The sequence below is a fragment of the Corvus moneduloides genome, chromosome 6 (assembly GCF_009650955.1).
Source record: "Corvus moneduloides isolate bCorMon1 chromosome 6, bCorMon1.pri, whole genome shotgun sequence".
Lineage (NCBI taxonomy): Eukaryota > Metazoa > Chordata > Aves > Passeriformes > Corvidae > Corvus > Corvus moneduloides.
Window position 1 is genome coordinate 37,540,370 of NC_045481.1, and position 18,767 is coordinate 37,559,136.

The 18,767-nt window shown below is 43.7% G+C and overlaps 1 protein-coding gene across 2 annotated transcripts in view; it reads right to left on the minus strand.

Annotated features, from left to right (window-relative positions):
* TYRO3 (TYRO3 protein tyrosine kinase) overlaps window positions 1-18,767 on the minus strand; it is a 41,413-nt gene that overhangs the window by 3,908 nt on the left and 18,738 nt on the right. For both annotated transcript variants that reach the window (XM_032113530.1, XM_032113529.1), the window contains 12 exons: window positions 17,593-17,770; window positions 16,991-17,133; window positions 15,579-15,723; window positions 11,264-11,393; window positions 10,330-10,430; window positions 9,298-9,393; window positions 7,493-7,573; window positions 5,740-5,832; window positions 4,901-5,022; window positions 4,484-4,593; window positions 2,891-3,050; window positions 1,406-1,542 (listed from right to left, as the gene is read on the minus strand). In XM_032113530.1, coding sequence (XP_031969421.1) covers window positions 1,406-1,542; window positions 2,891-3,050; window positions 4,484-4,593; window positions 4,901-5,022; window positions 5,740-5,832; window positions 7,493-7,573; window positions 9,298-9,393; window positions 10,330-10,430; window positions 11,264-11,393; window positions 15,579-15,723; window positions 16,991-17,133; window positions 17,593-17,770 — 1,496 coding nt within the window. The remainder of the gene's footprint in view (window positions 1-1,405; window positions 1,543-2,890; window positions 3,051-4,483; window positions 4,594-4,900; window positions 5,023-5,739; window positions 5,833-7,492; window positions 7,574-9,297; window positions 9,394-10,329; window positions 10,431-11,263; window positions 11,394-15,578; window positions 15,724-16,990; window positions 17,134-17,592; window positions 17,771-18,767) is intronic.

The window sequence follows — 18,767 nt, forward strand, 5'->3', positions numbered from 1 at the left end:
GCCCAGTAGCTTGGGGAAAGCATGTAAGCTGAGGGTGAGTATGTAGTGAGATCTTTCTGGTATTCTCTCAGGTCTCAATAACCTACAGCTACAGGACCTCACAAAACAGTGGTTGTACCTTTTCAGTAGTTTTTGATGGATTTTTCTCCAATGCCTACCTAGTAGGTTTTTGAGTCTCTTCTCTACTTTCTGCATCTCTAACATCCTACAGCCATAAGCTCCACAACTTGGAACCAAAGCTACTCAGAGCAGTCAAGATGCAGACATGTAATGAATTTAAGCAGTGATAAAACAATGTTTTCATTTATACTCAGTAAAAGTTAAAACAAACTGCTGAGAAGGTAAAGTGTACAGCTTCAGTAACAGGAGTACAGATTATTCCCTATGTGGAAAAAAAGAAAAATGAAAAAGCAACCACATGAAATAATCCACCATCAGAGCAGGGGGGAAGAGGGAGGAAAGAGGACTTAGATCACTAAAGTCAGTGCTTATAGTTATGTCTTGCTTTGGGCACAACACACAGAAAACAGACTTGCTTGGGCCTCAGTGAAATGATTTCACCTTGTCCGGACAAGGCAAGTTTTTACCCTGGGATAAGTTATGGTGACACTCCCTGGGAGACCTCAGCCCTATGTGAGGAGACCAGGAATCTCCAACCAACACTCATGGAAGAAGGATTCCTGAGCAAACACTTCATGTGACCTGCTGGCCAAGAGTGATCCCTTGGCAGCAGGATTAAGGCAGGAGCACAAGCTGCAGCATGTGGCTACCTGCTGCCCTGTGAATTACCTAGGTCCTTCCTGTAAGTCTGACAATGTCTGCAGTCAGAATCTTCAAGACTGTCCTGGATTAGTTTCCAGATGTAATTTAAGGTGGGACACTGATCTACACAACTTTAAGTTGTCTTATCTGCTCTCTTCTCTTTCAGCCTGCTATTTCTGAGAGCAGTAGATTACAAATTTTGAAAACAGGGCCAAGCTTTCAAAGACACATGAAGGCCACTGCCTCCACAATCCACTTTCCTTATAGTCTTGCTGGATTGCCTCTCTATTCAGCCCTCAGGGTGTGCCATGGAACTCATCCCTTTGCTCAGATGCTGGCCTGAGAAGGCAGGGTTCAGTGATTCTGGAAACACAGTTACAGTTTCCACAAAGCCAAGAACTGCTAATGCTGACACTGTTTAAACCCTTGAGCCAAGTTAGCTGCTTGTGCAGTTACTACAGGTTCCTGGGAGCTCTGCCAGCAAAGAGTATCTAGTATCTAACCCAGAGACTTTCTAGTGAATGGCTCTGTGTACTGGAAAGTGGATAAATTCAGATCAGCATCGCAGCCAGCTGCCCCTGTTTCCTTCCAGTGAGCCAAACTTCTCAAGAAATCGTATGTCAGCAGGGTGAGGAGTACTCACACATCTTCCAGGCACTCCGGGGGCTGTTTCAGCCTGTTTCCACTGATGAGGTAGTTGTAGATTTCTGCATTCTCAATGCCAGCATAAGGGGTTTGCCCTCGGGTCACAATCTCCCACATGGTCACCCCAAATGCCCACTGAAAGAGAACAGCACACAAAACAAGTGAACAGACCGTTCCCTGTTCGCTGGGGTTGGTTTCAGTATGCTCAGACCGTGCTGGGTAATGTCATCTGAGCAGCAGTGATGCAAGGACTATCCAAACTCTAGCTGGAAAACAGAAATGACCCACCAGATGCTACTGATGCTGACACATCATCTTAGGAGACAGCTGAAGGCCCTGCCCGGCCCCATCCTGCAGTGGAGCGGGGGAAGATTTGGGAGCTACTCCTGTCTTCTACCTGCAAACCTCTCCTACTTATGGTTCTCTAAGGTATGTGGTATCAGTTTGTTGGTTCCCAGCTACAAGAAGATTTTGGTTTAGGGCTCACAAGTCAGTTTCTTAATTCATTTAACCAGATTCTGAGTTCCTAGTAATATACAGGTACAACTGAAAGCAGAGTTTAGCCAATAAGCAGGGCAAAGAACAAGCCACTTATGGCTCACATTCATTCCTGCTCTACTCTGCACAGTTGTACATTTCATCTAAACTGCAAGGTTTGTGAGGGTAAAAAATTATTATTTTCATAAGCAAACCCCTGTCCAGTGTCTAGTGTAAACTGGCTGAATTAGTGACCCCCAATCACTAAACACCGTCTACAGTGAATGCAGCAATGGCTGGGCAACACAGTAGCCACATTAGAAGGCGCTCCTGGTTATCTGTTCAAGGACATTGTGACAGGGATAACTGGAAAGGCAAGTCCACAGGACTGAAGGACAAAACTAGTTTGAAAATAGATCAAAAGGCAGCAAGGAAGAGGGAAGATGGTATCAGAAAAAAAAATCCCAAAAGAAAAATAAGTAACAATTTCAGATGAATGGGTTTAGCCTCGCTCCCCAGGGGCAAAGTTACAGGGAGTGTCTAAGCACTGATGTATTCAGATCTATGGAGTTCTGCCAATGCCTTCTGCAGCACAGAGTACCTTTGCTGCACTTGTACATAAGTGTGTGGGTTACATGCATTTCAAATGTCACCTTCAAACTGTCAGGCAGAAGAGAAAGGACAAAGAGTAAGAGAGAAGAAACTGCATAGAGAGAAGAAAAGGAAGAGAAGGAGGGGAAAAGTGAAGAGGAGGATGGGGATAAACACTGAAAAATAAAGGACAAAAGGACAACAAGAAGAAAAGGGTTGATGTCTTCTGCCATTAACCGCTCTCCTATATTTTTAGCCTTGAGTTCTGACAGCACCCAAGGCAGAGGTAGCACCATCCCTCAAACACAAGGTCAACTCCCTTTCCTATCACCAGGGCCTTTTCCTACCCTCAGAGGGACTCCTCCACTTTAGCAGGAGTACAAGTGGTCCCCAAAGGCACTAGAGCAAACCTCACCACATCGCTGTGCGTTGTGTACAGATTGTCTGCCAGACTTTCCAGAGCAAGCCACTTCACTGGCAGCTTGGAGGCACAACCCTGGCGGTAATAGTCTCCACTGTAGATTTTCTTAGAAAGTCCGAAGTCTGCAACACTCACGTTCATGTTCTCATCCAACCTATGGGAAAGTTTTCACAATTGAGGAAAGGAAAGCATTTATTTGCTACCTTAGGCAAAAAAAAAAAAAGTTCAGAGAACTGAGGTATATAGTTCACCAAGTATTACACAAAAAGAGAATGATTTCATCTACTTGGTGACCAATGTGAAGTAGCTTAGTGGTCTCAAACTAGTTCCTTCAGACTAACAGGGAAATAATTATGAGTAAGGAAGTGGCTATGTTCAGATGGTCTACTCTCTTACACACACAAAAGAAATTCAGCTACTTTCTGTCGTTTCCAAGATTATCAGAGCACATCTGCAATACTCACTGCTATCACCAAGGCCTGCATCCCATATCGGCAATAAGAAAACATCATAAGGTGATTGCCTAGACTGCCTGTTAAAACTGCTTGAACTAGATCTGCAACATCTTCTCTCCAGGCCTAGTTACTGTCCTAAATTGCTCTGTCACCCTCTTAAACCTATACACGTTGGCAGATAGTCCAAGTAAAGCCCACAATGACTTCATGCTCCCGGGCCTCATAAAGGACCCCCTGCTTTCCCCAGAAGATATGCTGAAACAGGCATTCGGCTTCCTCTGGAGGATGTCTACAAAAATAGAAAATCAGTATGGGTTCCTCATAAATGTCAAAGCAGGCTAACCCATCATTTTTCATCATGACTTTATCAGGCTCTTTGTCTGTACATCTGGACATTAAAATGCCTTTGGAAATCTGTGCCTCACCATGGATTTTATTGGTTGTTGTGGTTTTGTTCAGAGGCAGAGTTCTGTTCTCACAATGAGTTGTTCCTTACTCCATTCTCAGGGAAGAAGCCAAGTGGAAAGGATAAAAAAAGGACTTTTCTTCCTTTCAAAGCAGTCAAGGTAGTTTGGTGTCAAGAACAGTGAAGTGGGGTCATACGGTGTGCTCACCATGCCATTATTTTTAAAGGCATTCTCCACAAGCTTTCAAGGAAACTACAATTCTTATATTGTGATAATCAAGTCCTCAAAATAGATACCAGAAATACAGACTTCAGGATACCATGAAAGTTCTTTTCTACTAACACAGCCAAACCCATTCCCTCCTGTTATTTTATAATGTGGAACAAAAAGCCTATGCTGACACACAGCCACTAGAGTGGCTAATTACAAACATGTATTGTAATCAGCTCTATGAAACTTTATGTGCAGACCAATGATGGCAAAGTTCCTTATAAAAAGGGTCTGTTTGAAAGCTCAGTGGGACTTTAGGAGTTGCTCCCTGCTCCCAGCAGCCCCACCACACACCCCACCACAATGACCCTGACTCCCCTATGTCTATTGTCACTTAAATGCAAAGATCAGCATTCTTAGACAGGACCCCTCACGCTTCTGTCATGCAAAAGGTTTTTCATCCCTCCCTCACCCACTGTGGTCTTTCTCTTCTCTGAAACTCATGAGTCACTTACATGCAGTTCCGAGCTGCAAGGTCCCTGTGTATGAAATTTTTTGAGCTTAAGTACTCCATCCCACTGGCAATGTCAATCATGAACTTGAGGAGTGTCTGAACAGGCAAGTTCTGTAAGAAAGAACAGTTTAGCTTCTGCTACTGGAGGCTTTCAAGCACGTATGACAAAACTGCAAGGTTTGCTGCCACTTTACAGAGCAGGGATGGGGGACATAGGGAGGGGATGGGATAGAACGGAGGAGCTGGGCCTCAACATGCATGGAAGGAAATGCTTTAAGATCACATCTCACGACTTTCTCTGGTATTAAAATCCAATCATCTGCCAGTGCCTTTGGGAGACCAATCCTGAGCTTCTCCAAATACATTCTCCGAAAATCCCTACCCTCCCAGAAGGAATTCTACAGTAAGACAGACTTACAAATGGGTTTTCCCCAATTCGTGACATCAGCAGAAAAGCATGGAGGTCTCCGTGCTTCATGAAGGGCAGGATCACCATGGGAATTGGGAGACGGCCCTTGGGACGGCTTCGTAGACTGACTCCTGATGAGGACACACACAGCGAAAGGGCGTTAGCGAACAGATCACTCCCAGGGCCATCTCACAGGCTGCTGCACCTTCCTCTTACAGATCTGGAGGAAAATGTGCCATTTTGGTGGGTAGATTCCATGCCCCAAGCTTCTATGACTTTATGCCAGGAGGTGGTAAAATGCCTCTAACCCTGTTTACTTCAGAGGCTGTACTAAGAGCCTAGTGCCTCTCAGCTCGTCTTGCAGGACCAACTACAGATGTTTCTAGGATCACTCCAGACCAGACAGCCCCAACCCCACGCTCTGCAGAGCAATCTCCACTTCTGGAAAATACCCGCACTCCAAAGTGTCCACCCACAAATGTCTTCTTCTTACTCAGTATTTTGGAAAGGCACAATCTTCCCTCCTATTTATAGACTACCAGCCCACCCGCTCACATTTCACAGCAGTTTAAACATGCCTCAGCCAGCCAAAGTCTCCCTGATTCATTTGCAAGAACCAAAGAAATGGCTTAAATAGGAGATGGTTGTTACTGGTGTGTGAGGGCAGGTGTGGGGAGCATTGCACACACTCCAACTCCCTCTGGGCCTGGGAAGGAGCAGTGCTGACCTGTGCAGGACTCCAGGCAGCACAGAGGAGGCTGCACCAGCACTGCTGGGGGGAGTGAGGCTGTGTGGGATAATGCAGGAACAGGAGGAGCCCTGTGGCACGAGCAGCAGCGCTGTCTTACCGATCAGTTTGGTGACGTGAGGGTGGTCAAACTCCTTCATACAGGCAGCCTCTCGCAGGAACTCCTCAATGTCAGTCGAGGTGAAGATGTCCGCTGGAAAAAGTGACTGTAAGTTTGCTTTCTTTGTAGGTGGCTCCAAGGGACTTTACAAATAATGATTATCAAAAGCTTGTTCTTTGTGGCGCAACACATCTTCTCAGACCTATAGCTAGATAAGCCATTTTACAACAAAGCAGAGCCTGACTCTCTCTCCTGGGATGGGCAGCAGTAAGCACATTATCAGGGACATCTGGTAAATTGGTTCTTGGCAGAGTAAAGACCCACTGGTTAGCAGCTCTTTTCTCAGTAAGAACTTTCCTTGGAAGCTGTGCAAACTGTGTGGGGGTTAAAGATGTAAGAATTAATTAGGTAAAAGAACCTAAACAACAAATGTCAGGGAGAGGAGACACCACACAAATGAAAGAAAATGTTGAAACTGAGGAGATGGTCTTGGAGCCCCTGACTGGCACAGCAGGGCCCAATTCATCTCTGACAAGGATGGCATGAAGGATCAATGCTTTTATGTCTCTTAGCACGATTGAGTCTTGTAAGGTGCTAGAGCTAAGATTTCTTAAATAACCACACTACCAGACAGCTTGGGCCAAATTCAGCAGTGACATACATCAGAAAAATTTTGGACTAAATTATTTCTCATTGCTATGAGTCCAGATTTATGGAAATATATCAATATAATCAAGAAGTATCCCAGTCGACTAATTCCACCACTGCTGCTGAATTTAGCAAGAGTCCTCCAGTCCTGCTGCAAGATCAGACTCAGACCTGTAGGGGAGTATTCACATTATCTGCTTTAGGCAAGTAATTTCAATATGATTCAGAAGACAAAACAGAGATTCCCTTTTTACAGTCAATGAAGAAAGGAAGGTGCCTCTGGAGGCTGACAGATTGTTCCTAAGTTAGATGCCTGAAGGGAGACATTCTAACTACACAAAAGCTTGCAAACTGATTAGAATTATTGTTGAAACTGGATAAAATGATACAACTTACACTAGAATGGTATTAGTGTATTTAGTACAAGCTGTTATTCTATGAAGCAAACTGAGCTCCAGAGATAAGTGAGTGTGACTGCTTTCACTCAGTCACAGTTAATTTTTGCCTTACAGGCAAAAGGGATCAAATAAGGTAGGTTAACATATATAAACACATATATATTCATGTTTCCTTTGATTTATACCTATCTTTTAATTGCTTTTCTTGTCACAGACTTCTGCCTGATGAAAGTGTTAGTTGCCCTTGTTAGATACACTCACCAAATGACAAATCAGATGGGAGCTGGACTGCTCAGTCAAATGTGCTGACTGAGATGAGTTAGCTTGTCACTGCATTCAGCCCAAACACCCTGTTTATTCCAGGCTACGTGCTTGCAGGAATACTGTCCTTTCACTGCTGAATTATTAGGGCAGAGCAGACCTGTCTGAGCTGTCTGTGCTGCATGATGTAGTGGTTTTGGTTGCATTCACCACGTGCTGTGTGCTGTAGAAGCAACTAAGGTGGTATAGGTCCTTTCCTGAAGACCGTCCACTACGAAAAGACTGACATGAAAGGGATGGGAGACAACATGGGTAGAATGGCTGAGTGGGAAGCTCAGAGAGGAATAAAGAGCATCAGGGATATTTGCTGAGAATAGGACAGACAACATTTAATCTTTCCAAGCTCTCTTTTCTTAAGTAATTCAGGCAGCCCTGCTTCCACATACCTTTCAGCATCTTCACTGCCACTTTCTGGAAAGAGCCATCATCTAGCTTCAGTAGTGCCTCTCGAACTGACCCAAACTCTCCTGTAAAATTATCAGAGTAGGCAATGAGGGAACAGCTTCTTGTGAAGAAAGTATGATTCACAGCAGGTTCACTTCAGGGGTCACTAGCAAAGAAGCTGAGTAACCATAAGAAATGCTTCATTTTTCATTCTGCAGTTCCAGACAGCAGCTTTCAGCATATGTGTGTCTAGAAGAGATATCACTACCAGCAGACAGGGATCACAGTGCTGGCAGTCCAGAAGGCAAAGGAAAACAAGAAGAGAAAAAAACAATCCCTGACCAGATAGATGATGCAGAGACAGAGTTTAGGCTGGGATCACAGGCAGACATTTCTGGGGAAGCCATATCATGAGGGACGAGTCTGAGTGAGCTTCTGTTCAGAGAGGAGGCCATTAGGTGGAGCAGCAAGTGGATGGGTTGGCTGAGGAAGCTCTCAGTATTGACAGCCATCAGAGCAGAGCAATGGTGCCAGGACTCAACCATTTGAGATACAGTCAGCCTTATCTCTCAGAACTCAGAGAATGACTTCTATGAATCACAGCTGACCAGAGAAAACATAGGAGTACCTACTTGTGTGTGAGTGATATGATGATTCACAGAAGGCAGTGTTTGCCCTGGTGTGTTCTCTAAGGGAGATAAGAGAAAATGCAACAGGCCAAAACTTCTTCAAAATATTTTAGCCTGAAGAAGCTTTATACCACAGCCTAACAGCCTCTTTGCATTAGATCTGCTCTCCCTAATTTTGTAACCACTTATCCCACCCAAAATGCACTAGTATGAGGAACTCTGACACTGAAAAGAAGAAAGCAAAATATGGCACTCAGGACACCTACCCCAGAAGCATTATCTTTCCGCTAGCTTTTCACCAATGTCCTTCACTACTCTATGGCACGTGCTTACTTCACATAAACCATGAGCAGTGGATCTGACCACAAACCAGGAAAATGGGAAGGAACAAAGGTATTTTGTGCTGCTTCCATCCTATGGAGCTGTTGCTCAGCTGTAGAGTCAGCAGAGCCCAAGGTAACGCAGTTATGTCATCTTATAACCTGTAACCTGGGGTTGTGGGAGTGAGGCTGACAACTCAGACCAGATCCTGCCAGCTGGCATCCCCACACCAAGGCCATGCCCTGGGGCCCCTCTGCAGCCAATTTCAGTTTGTTACCTGCCATGGGGGCAGCCCAAAAGGGTTGAAGCAGGATCCCAGAAACTGGCCAAGAGCTAACACTCACAAACAGATGACACAGCTGTTTAATTACTTAGCATTGTTATCCCTCTGAGACCACTTCTGCAGGAAGGTCATCTTCCTGCTCTGAAAGAAACACATTTGTTCTAGGAGGGATGGAATGGAAGAATGCTCCTTATAGGAAAGGGTCAAAAAAAACCTGCAATAAAACTAGTCTTATAAAGGAAAAGGAAAAGGTGAAGTTTAATTGAATATTCTTTTGTTTAAATGTCTGAAAGAAATTCACACACCAGTGAATTAACAGTGCTTTGGAAAGCTGAGCGTAGACTGCAGTTCATGATTGTGTAGAGCCATATTACAGGAATGGTTTAGCCAATATCCTCTCAGTTATGCTAAACCTCTGAAACATTTTATCCCAGTGGAAGGGATATTACCATTTAAATTTCCATCTACAAGCTGGAGAGAAAACAGGCTGCTTGTAATTGCTTCTCCCTACTCAACAGTAAAAGTATCACAAGTGGGATTTTCAGTGTAAGCCTTGTTTAGTTTTGGTTCTTACCCTTGCCCAGCATTCTTCCCAAGGTGAACTGCTGCTCCTGGATTAAGACATCTTTGAGTTTTGTCTTCAATTCATCACTGATCCCTATACTCTCCACTGGAAAAAAAAAACCAACAACAAAACAAATGAAGCATCAAATAAGGGATATTTAAATATTCCGTCACAACATCAAGAGTCACCTGTTCCAATCTCCATCTCCAATCTGATTCCCACACTGTAAGGAGGAAACGCTGAAAAAGACAGAATTCTCTTCCATGTCCTCTAGCCTCAACACAGACAAGAGGCCAGCAACTTTCAACCATCAGAAAATGTACTTAGAGTACTTAAAGGGAGAGGGTGTGATAATACCACCCTTAAACACTCCAAGAACAACAGGAATACAGAAATAATGTAAATAACACTGAGAAGACAAAAATCCAATCCAAAGAGCTACTGACAGACACTGGTTCACACAGCTTAATTTAAGCTGATGGAGCTGCACCATTTTAATGACTGGAGCATCATCCTAACCCAGCTATGCAGCGCTGTCACAGGGAGCCATGCCCTTCCTGAACCAGGAGACAGAAACGGATCACCTTAATGGATCATCTGGCCATTCCTGGGACTCAATCTCCCGTTTGATAAGTTACTAATTCCTGGCTTTCTAAGACTGATTAATTGGTTCATGCTTGTAGCACAGCTCAGCACACTGAGTTTAAAGAGTACTGCTAATATTGTTAAGCCATATTTATCTCACCACTGGATTATAGTCCAGTCAAAGGAGTCCCTGTAGAGTGAAACTGGGGCAGGGGAGCGGTGAATTTGTGTCTTGCATTAATATACACAATGACCGTAGCTGTAATTAGCAAGGGCTATGTAATTGGCATGGCAGCAGCAATTCTGGCCCTTCACCTCTGCAATTCACAGTGTCTAAGCCTCATTGTAAATTAATCCTATGTTTTTGATCAAAAAACATCAGTTTCAGTGAAAACAGAGAGAGAAAACATGCAGAACATTCTTCCCAGGCAGAATCACTCAAGTCACTTTACTTACATGTTGCTTCAATGAGCTCTGGGCCCTCCCTGTTGAAAGACCTGGCAGCTCTGAAATGGACTGCTGGATCCCCTCTGCCAACCACACTGCCAAAGGCATGGCTAGGAGGCAGAAAAGACACACAGAGCCATGATTACATGGGCCATTCACTTCTAAAAGAGTGTGTTGGACAGTAGGGATGATTTCTCACCCCTTGCTGTGTAAGTACTGCAGACTGTCTTGTTAGAGGGTGTATCTGGAGAGGGGGAACAACAGGTTTATGCTGCTTTGCAGATGCACCTACAGCCTTCCAAAACAGGGGAATCACTCCTCCCGAGTGCTTGGGAGAAGCTGCGGGTTGGGACAGGTTGCAAGAGTCACTTAAACAGAGATGCTGCTGTGACAGGGAGGTCTGGGAGACTGGAAAGAACGGGAACCTTGTTTACAGCAGGGAGCAAACTGCAGCCAAGTGTCAGAGGTGATGGAAAGGAAACTTTACTGCAGATCCAGAGGGTTCTGGGCAGTCAGGAAGTTACAATCAGCTGATAGACTGAAAACCAGCATGGGATAAAGGGCTCAGCCTGTAAGAATACAGATGTTTCATCTGTGGGTCTTTTCTCTTTGAATCTCCTAAGCAGCAGTGCTAAGAATTACCTTAATCAAGTTCATATTTCTATAGTCTAATAAGGCCTAGCTATTAACATAACATTTTTTCTACTGTATTTTTGGTGTTCTCATTTTGAAGAAAAGGCAGGCACCCCAAAACTGTGGAAAAAACCCAGTAACAACAAACCCCCCAAAAAATCCCAACAAAAACCCAACCAATACAGTTTTCCAAAAAAGCTGCCAAAAGTACTCCATCCACAATGCTTTTTTGAAAAATAATTGAGTCAGAAACCACAATAGAAGAGAGAGCAGAGAGCTCTCTATCCAGCACAAGAAGAAACTCCCTTACCCAAACCGAGTTTCCTTTCTTCTTTTTCGAAGGAGAATGAGAGCCAGGGCAACAGCTGTGACCAGAGCTGTGAGAATGCCCAGTGCCACAGGAACCCAGGACGTCCCATAAGGAGGATGTCTCTGGCCACCTAGATGATGGAGAAAACACCAGTCAGGAAACAGAAGACTATCAATGGTAAACAGACCAATTTCTCCTTTTGCTTTTAAATGGGAAACTCATGCTGCTGGACCTGGTGGATCTTTGTATACTGGAATTTGGCATAAACAGGTACTCAGCCAATCATCAGGAAAACTAGCTCTTTCTCATAGCAAAGGCAGAGCAGATGCATCTAGTTATCAGAAACTACTGGTTTTGGGCCTCGAGAAGGTAATAGGTGCTGCACCAGATTATACTATTTCACATGAGCTCATGATGTGAGGCACTTCAAACTGGAGCTTCATGACAAAAAGATTGCTTAATGTGAGCATTCTGTGTGCAGGTTTCACCCTGTCCTGTTTGAGACAGACATTAGAATCTTGACCAGGCTACTCAGCACTACCTGAATGTCAGCCAGGCAATGTTTTGAAAGACCACTGAGAAGGACAATTGCCTCATGGCAATCTGGTTAAAAATATTTACATTTTTCCTCTAACCCCTCCCACAAAGAAAAGCACCCTGAGGGACTTGGTATTAGCTGTAACTTCACAACGTTGTTTGGTTGGTTGCAGCTTCTCAGTGTCTCTCCCCAAAGAAAAGGTAAATTTTAAAGTCCCCTGTGAGTCAAGAAACAAGTTAGTCAGCCTACATGTTCCAAGACTGAAATAATACTTGCTCCCAGAATATGTATACTTTTGAGTACAAAATGTCTACAGAAAAAATGGAGATGCTGCCAATCTGAGCAAGCTGCCAGGCAAGGAAGATAAGCAATACAGTTATGAATAAAAAGAATATTACGTATGCCTGGCAAAAAAAATGATAAATTAATCCAATTCCCCGAGAGACTTCTTCTCCAAATGCAATTACTGAAGATTAAATGTGAATTTGAATGGGTTTATTAAAATCTAGGATAGCCCTCATATCTCCAAATTGTTTAAGAGCTAACAAGAAAAGGTACCAGGTCCCTGAGCACTTCCTTCATCTCCATGCTCACTTGCTCACCCTCAGCAGCTGACTGCCCTTTACCAGAAGGTAAGGAAGAGTCATCTTTGATGATATAAGTAATCCTGTTATACGTCATGACAGTATAAATAAACCTGTTCCTAAAAGAGATGTTAGGTTGATGGGCTGGAATTTGGATGAATCTCTGCACAGATGCATATGAAAAAGAGTCAGACAACCCTTACTGGCAGAGTCCTGGCAGGCAAGAGGCTTCTGAGGCTTGATTACCAGCTGCATTGATGAGCCTTATCATTCAAGCTTTTAAAGAAGTAATATTAGTCTAATAAACAGATAGAGTTTAAGGACACAGAATCGTGGACCAGTGAGGAAGCAGACTAGTACTTCTCCACTTGAAGCAAATTATCAGATCCTTAGTACTTATTTTCCAGTATCTTATCTCCTTCAGTGACTCACATATTCTTTTACCACCCAGAAGGCTTTATAGACTCTGATCTTATGATACTCCCTCTTGTTGCAACTTTCAACCCAGCCTTCAAGGCTGTTGTGAAGAGGGAGAGATCAGAAACAGAAGCTGTATTTCTCAGATATAATAAAGGTAATTCCAACCCTCTCCACAATTCCCAAGCCAATCACTTGGGCTGTTCCTGCCTAACAATCAGAAACAGCTAACAACACTGATGTAAAAGGTCCTTTCTGCTAGTTAACAACAAGGTTTCCTTCCCCTGTGGTGAGACAAACCTCTCAAGGCTCATTTTTCTAGTCTCTGTCTGTTGGCTGCTCTGGTGAGAGAGCAGGCATTTAGGTCAACTTCTGGGGAGTCCCTCCAAAAGGAGTGTGGATGAAAACAAAACTAAACTAAATTATTCTCCCTGTTTCTGAACTGCTGGAAATCAGGAGCCCATCCCACAGTTTATAGAAAATGTGTCAGAAATAGAAATTAATGTTGAAATTCGCTGCTTCTCCTCCTCTGCCCCACACATCATTGCTTCCCACTCGTGTCACTGAGCTTGAGGGAGGCTGCAGCCCACAGGTTGCCTCTTCTCTCTCAACTCTGTCTCTCTCCCATCTCCTGCATCCCCTTTTTCAACCAGCATGTGCCTTAAGAATGCACGAGGCAGAGAGAAGACTATTATTAGAAGAGTTTAGAAGAGTATTTAGGAGCCCCTTGATGATGAGTCCTTCTATTTTGCAGGAAGTTTATGTCTCAAAGGTGTGCAAAGAACATAATCCAAGTCTTCTCCAGCCTACAATCGTGAAGATTACAGAGAGGAAAAAGCTATGAAACCATTCTGTTCCTTGCTCTGCAATGAAAAAAAGAGGTTTTGACTGAGAAAGTTTCTGAAAATATTAAAACAATCTTTGTAAACAGCACATAAGATCTCTGCATAAGTAGGGTGGAGCTCCCACTAGCTTCACTGCGATGACAAATTTGAGTTAAAGTTTATACGAGCTTAGTCATCCTTATTGCCGCACTGGGAGCTGGTCAGAAACCACCCCTGGCATTTCTCACATAAAGCAACCAGTGCCAGTTTGCTATTTTAGGAAAGCAAGCGATTTATGTTTTCTACCAGGCCTGAAACAAAAATGCAGTCTTTCTGCAGCTCTGCTGCCTAAGGCCTGTCAGTGTTTCCACAGTGAACTTTTACTTCCTGCCTGTTATGCTTGCGAAGAAATATATGTGCTTCCAGACAACATATGGCCAAAACAAGGACCACTCCTGATGCTACTTTTTTTGAAGTGGTTTGTAAATAAAAACAATCAAACAACAACAGATAATGCTGTCAGGATTATCCCATTCCAGCTCCCTGTAAAACGCAAACCCTAAACATTTCCTGGGGCTTCTTGCCAGTGATGGCCATTTTCCAAATGGAACTCCTAGTTCCTTCCGATACATTTATCTGTATTTGGGTACCACAGAAAATACCTAATCAAAAAGTAGGAGGAAAAAACTGATGGAGCCAGTGACCAACCTCAGTAGGCTCAGCTCTGAACCTCCACATCCCTTCATTCTGTTTTAAATAATTTGAGGGCTTCGATCCCACAGTGACTGTGTGCTCACACTTGACCTTCAGTGCTGACTTCATCACAGGAACTGGGCTACCAAAGGACCTGAGAAATGTGCATGCTAAAACCAGCACTAAATGCACTCCTGCAGGTAAGGATGCAGTTCTCTACTGGTTGCCTGTACCCCCCACCTCCTGCTTGCCTGGGAGCTCCCCTCTAGAGTCCCCCTGCCATCCCTAAGTGTGGAGGGATCAGGAGAGCTCAATGTCCGTGTGATTCCTCAACAACGTGTGGAGTGGGAAGATAGCAACAGCACGTGGGTCAGCAGCAGAAATTAGAGACTGCTATCTTGTCCTGCCATGGGCACTTGGAAACAAAACCTCAGGAGACTGGGGGATTTTTTGTATGATCACACCTCACTGACTTCTCATCACCAATCCCCATCTTTACTTGGAATGCCTTCCCCTTAGTTCTGTTACAGTTTCCTTCACAAGCAAGAGCATTCTCTTCCTTCTACCCATCTCCCCATGTAACATCCTGCCCTGCTTCATAGCCTGACTCCTATTTCCCATTCACTGTGAAACACAAGCAGGAAGCAAATCACCCCAGGTGAGCCTAACTGCCCTTCAGCACTAGGAGTGCACTCCACACGCGCATGTTGCTCCCAACAAACCCTTCCACGTGGTCCAGATTTCAAGGTACAGCGTCTGTACCATCATCTTCCTCTTCTACCAGTAGCTCAGCTTTTCCTTGGAGACAGCTAAACTGGTTCAATAAAAATACATTCAGAAAAACCATTATGAACACCCATGTGGCCATGGTTTAAATCACGCTTCACTAAAACTAGCAGGAATGGCATAAAACTAAATCAAAGAAGAGAATCTGTGTTAGAGGAGTTTTCTGTCACATTTACTTGTGTAAATCTGTATAAACCTTCATTTGCATATTTTCTTTGTGTCTGCCCTTCTGCTCTGCACTAAGCACAGTAAAACACTGTTCTAAGAAGACACAGTAGAGGCCAGAAGTGTTTTGTTTATACTAGCTCTTTAAAGATTATTGAATTTCCAGTCTCCTTGATGAAGTGTGCTGTTGTATAAGCCCATATGTCTCAGTAAGTTGTGAGCACTGAAAGAAAAAGACTCAGAAAAAGCAGCAGTCCCAGTATTTCTGACTTTTCCCCCAAAGTGAAGAGAAAATAGTAGACACTCACCCATGACCTCCTGGGCTTCAAGCAGGAAGAGGTCACTCCACGGCCCGCACCCTGCAGAATTCAGCACACACACCCTGATAATCAGGTCTTTGAGAGGATTCCACATGGTGAGATTGGCTTTTGTGTCCTGCACGACCATCTCCCCCTGAGTGCAAATGACAACAAACTGTGAGCTGTCTTAAAAGGTATCTAATGTAAAACTTCACCTTTAAACCAAAACAGTACCATGTACTTCACTGGCACTACAACAAGGGTTGGGAATTGTGACTCCTCAATCCTTAGCTCAGTTTTGCCTGAGATTTGGGCTGTTGTCTTGGGTTTCTCTTCCCAAAAATTGCTAGCAGTTTCCCAAGGCATAAGGCAGATAGGAGGTTTAATAATTTCTTCCTTTCAGGTCCTCCCATGCACGTTGCTATAGAAATATGGTTTTCTCTGCTATTAAAAGATATACCTCCTTCTTGTGATTTACTGTAAAGCATCTGGTGGTTTTAATCCAAGGGAGGAGTCTGTCTGTCTGTTCTAACTTGTTGACCAAATCCTAAATGGCTTCTGAATTTCGGCACCAATTTTCACTTAGGATGGCAAGGCCAACATATTTTCAGTAGTTTTGTGGATCTTCTTCATACAGCAAACCCATGAGTATTTGGCTGCCACCACTGACACAGTGTAAATTCAATGAGAACTCAAAACACCATCACTCAAAGTCAATGATGCTGACCTAGTATGAAATGGGTCATACAAAATAGGAAATAAGTCTCTTTTTCCTCCAGCTGTCTATTATTATAGGCTTGCTCTTCATTAATAAGCACTGGGTAAATACCTATTAGGAAGCTAGAAACCATAAGAAATGCTGTGAACTTCAAAGGCTGATAGATACCTGGGAAAGGTCAATGCCAAAGAACAAATGAAAGGCTCTCATGCTGTCAGGGTCCTTTCAACTCCCTAAGTATTAAGAATCCACAACCTTCCTTCTGTGATTTACAGCACAACTCATTCACTTGTTAAATACACCTTTGCTCCTAGGATTTGGAAAGCCAAGGCCCAGTCACAGGAGAGAGAAAGCCCAGATCCTGCACTGTCTGAGCTGGACAGCCCAAGAAAGAGTCAGAGAGACACAAAGTGGATTCTCTCTGTGTTGTCCTTCTTGTACAAGGAACGGCAGAGAACTGGTCTGACTGCAGAAGAACATTCAAGTGAAGGAATTCTGAATATGCCAGGAAGGAAGAAATGGCCCTAAATCTTGAAGTCAAATACCGAGGCATTCCCTAAAGTCAGAATAGATCCATTTACACAAAAGCAGTGTCACCAATCTAATCCCCTGGTATAGATGAGGGACCTTAATGCCTAGCAAATTTAATATAAACCTTCTGCAGCTCTGTGTTCAATGGCTCAGTACCTTCTCAGTCTGTTACCTGAGTTACATTATCCTGAATCCATTCCAGTCTGTATCCCAGGACATTTTCTTTCAGCACATCTGGAGCCACACCTTCCCACTCCAAAATTAGACCAGGATCTCTTTGAATAACATGGATATTTTGAGGGGTGCTGTTTGGAGCTGAAAGCAGAGAACAGAACACAATCACTCTGTGCAGGAAAATAAGGCACTATCCACACTGAAAATGGCATTTTCACCCTCTTTCCTGAGATCATCCAGAAAAGAGAGGGTGTGAGGCGAGAGAAGAACTTCTGCAAGCCACCAGCACTCTGTGGCTTCAAGTGGAGAAGACAGGTCAGCAGCTCTCACTTCTCTCAAGATCCCAAGAATCTCACAGAGCTAATGGGACCAGCATGCAGAAGCCCCATGGCTGGGTCAGCTCCTGCATTATGCATCATTGCTGTTAACCACACTTGACTGTCTGCTCTTGTTTTGTTCTAGGAGACCCTTACAGCGGATGAGCAATCCAACAGCATAATGCTTCCCATATTTCAGAACTAGCAAGGAGTAAATGACATTTATAATCATCTCTTTTTCAGGTTCAGAACTGCTGTCCTGCTCCTGTCTGCTGTTTCTTACCAAGCTCCAGGGTCTGGAAATAAACCCTGTTGGTGAAAGGGGAGCTGCCCATCTCATTGCTGCACTGCACACGAACGCTGTAGTTGGTGGAATGCTTCAGGCCTTGCACGCCGTAGGCAAAGGGTGGCACTGGGGTGACTTCAGTGGAGACCTCCTGGCCATCTGGTGACTCAGCTACCTGTGCCAAGAGTGAAACAGAGATGACTGGTACCATAAACAGTATGACTAACATGTCCATATGGGTAACAACCCATTTAATTGTCAGTTTAGGAAAGTGTAAGAATAGATATAGTACCAGTGATGCTTAAAATACTGAAAAGGGAGTTGTCAAACTAAAAATCATGAAGTGACATCACTCGGGCAGTACAAAAATTTTCCACCAGATGAAAATTTGGTTCCATATTTTAAAACATTTCCTCCCTTATGTTACAATTTCTACAGTTGATTATTATTCCTTCAAAGAAAACTAAATGTGCTTGTCGTTTTGAGTGGTAGCAGCCAGCTTCTGAGGCTTGTTTAAATCTGGGCAATGAAAACTATGGAAACTGGTAGAGCAACTTGCCTGTTGCCTACTGTCACCTTTTGCCAACCTCTTTTTTCCAGAAGTTTGTATACTTTCAATTTTTTAGTGGATGAGAGACATGGTAGACATGTTCAACTAACCTGTTTCAAAATTAACTGAAAAGAAACTTCTCACCACTCCTGCATCCCTTCTTTTTCTTTTGTTTCCAATTCTGAGCTTTAAAGCAGCATGAATGTCAATTTAAATCTGATATCACTGTGTGCTTTTAACGCACAGGCAGGTTCAGTGTTCCTACTTTTGTACTGACAATAGCAGAAATCACTGCATAGCTCCCAGGCTCAGACTTTCTCCTCAAGTGCATATGAAATAGCAAAGCTGAGAGTAAAAGCAAGATGTACTGACCAAAGCAAAAGAGTCATATGGACTTTATATATTTTATATGGCAGCCTTTCTCCCTTTCTCACTGCCCCTCCGCTCACTCTCACATACACTTTTGGCACACTGATTTATTTGGCTGGTGGAAAGGAAGAATCTCGACTTTCCTGAATAGAAAAGCATGTTGTTAGTCATTATCAGTCTCATCCAAAGCAAGGAAAAAACAAGACAACTTTTGTGTAAAACCCTGTCTGCTGGACGATGAGTTTCTGTTCAA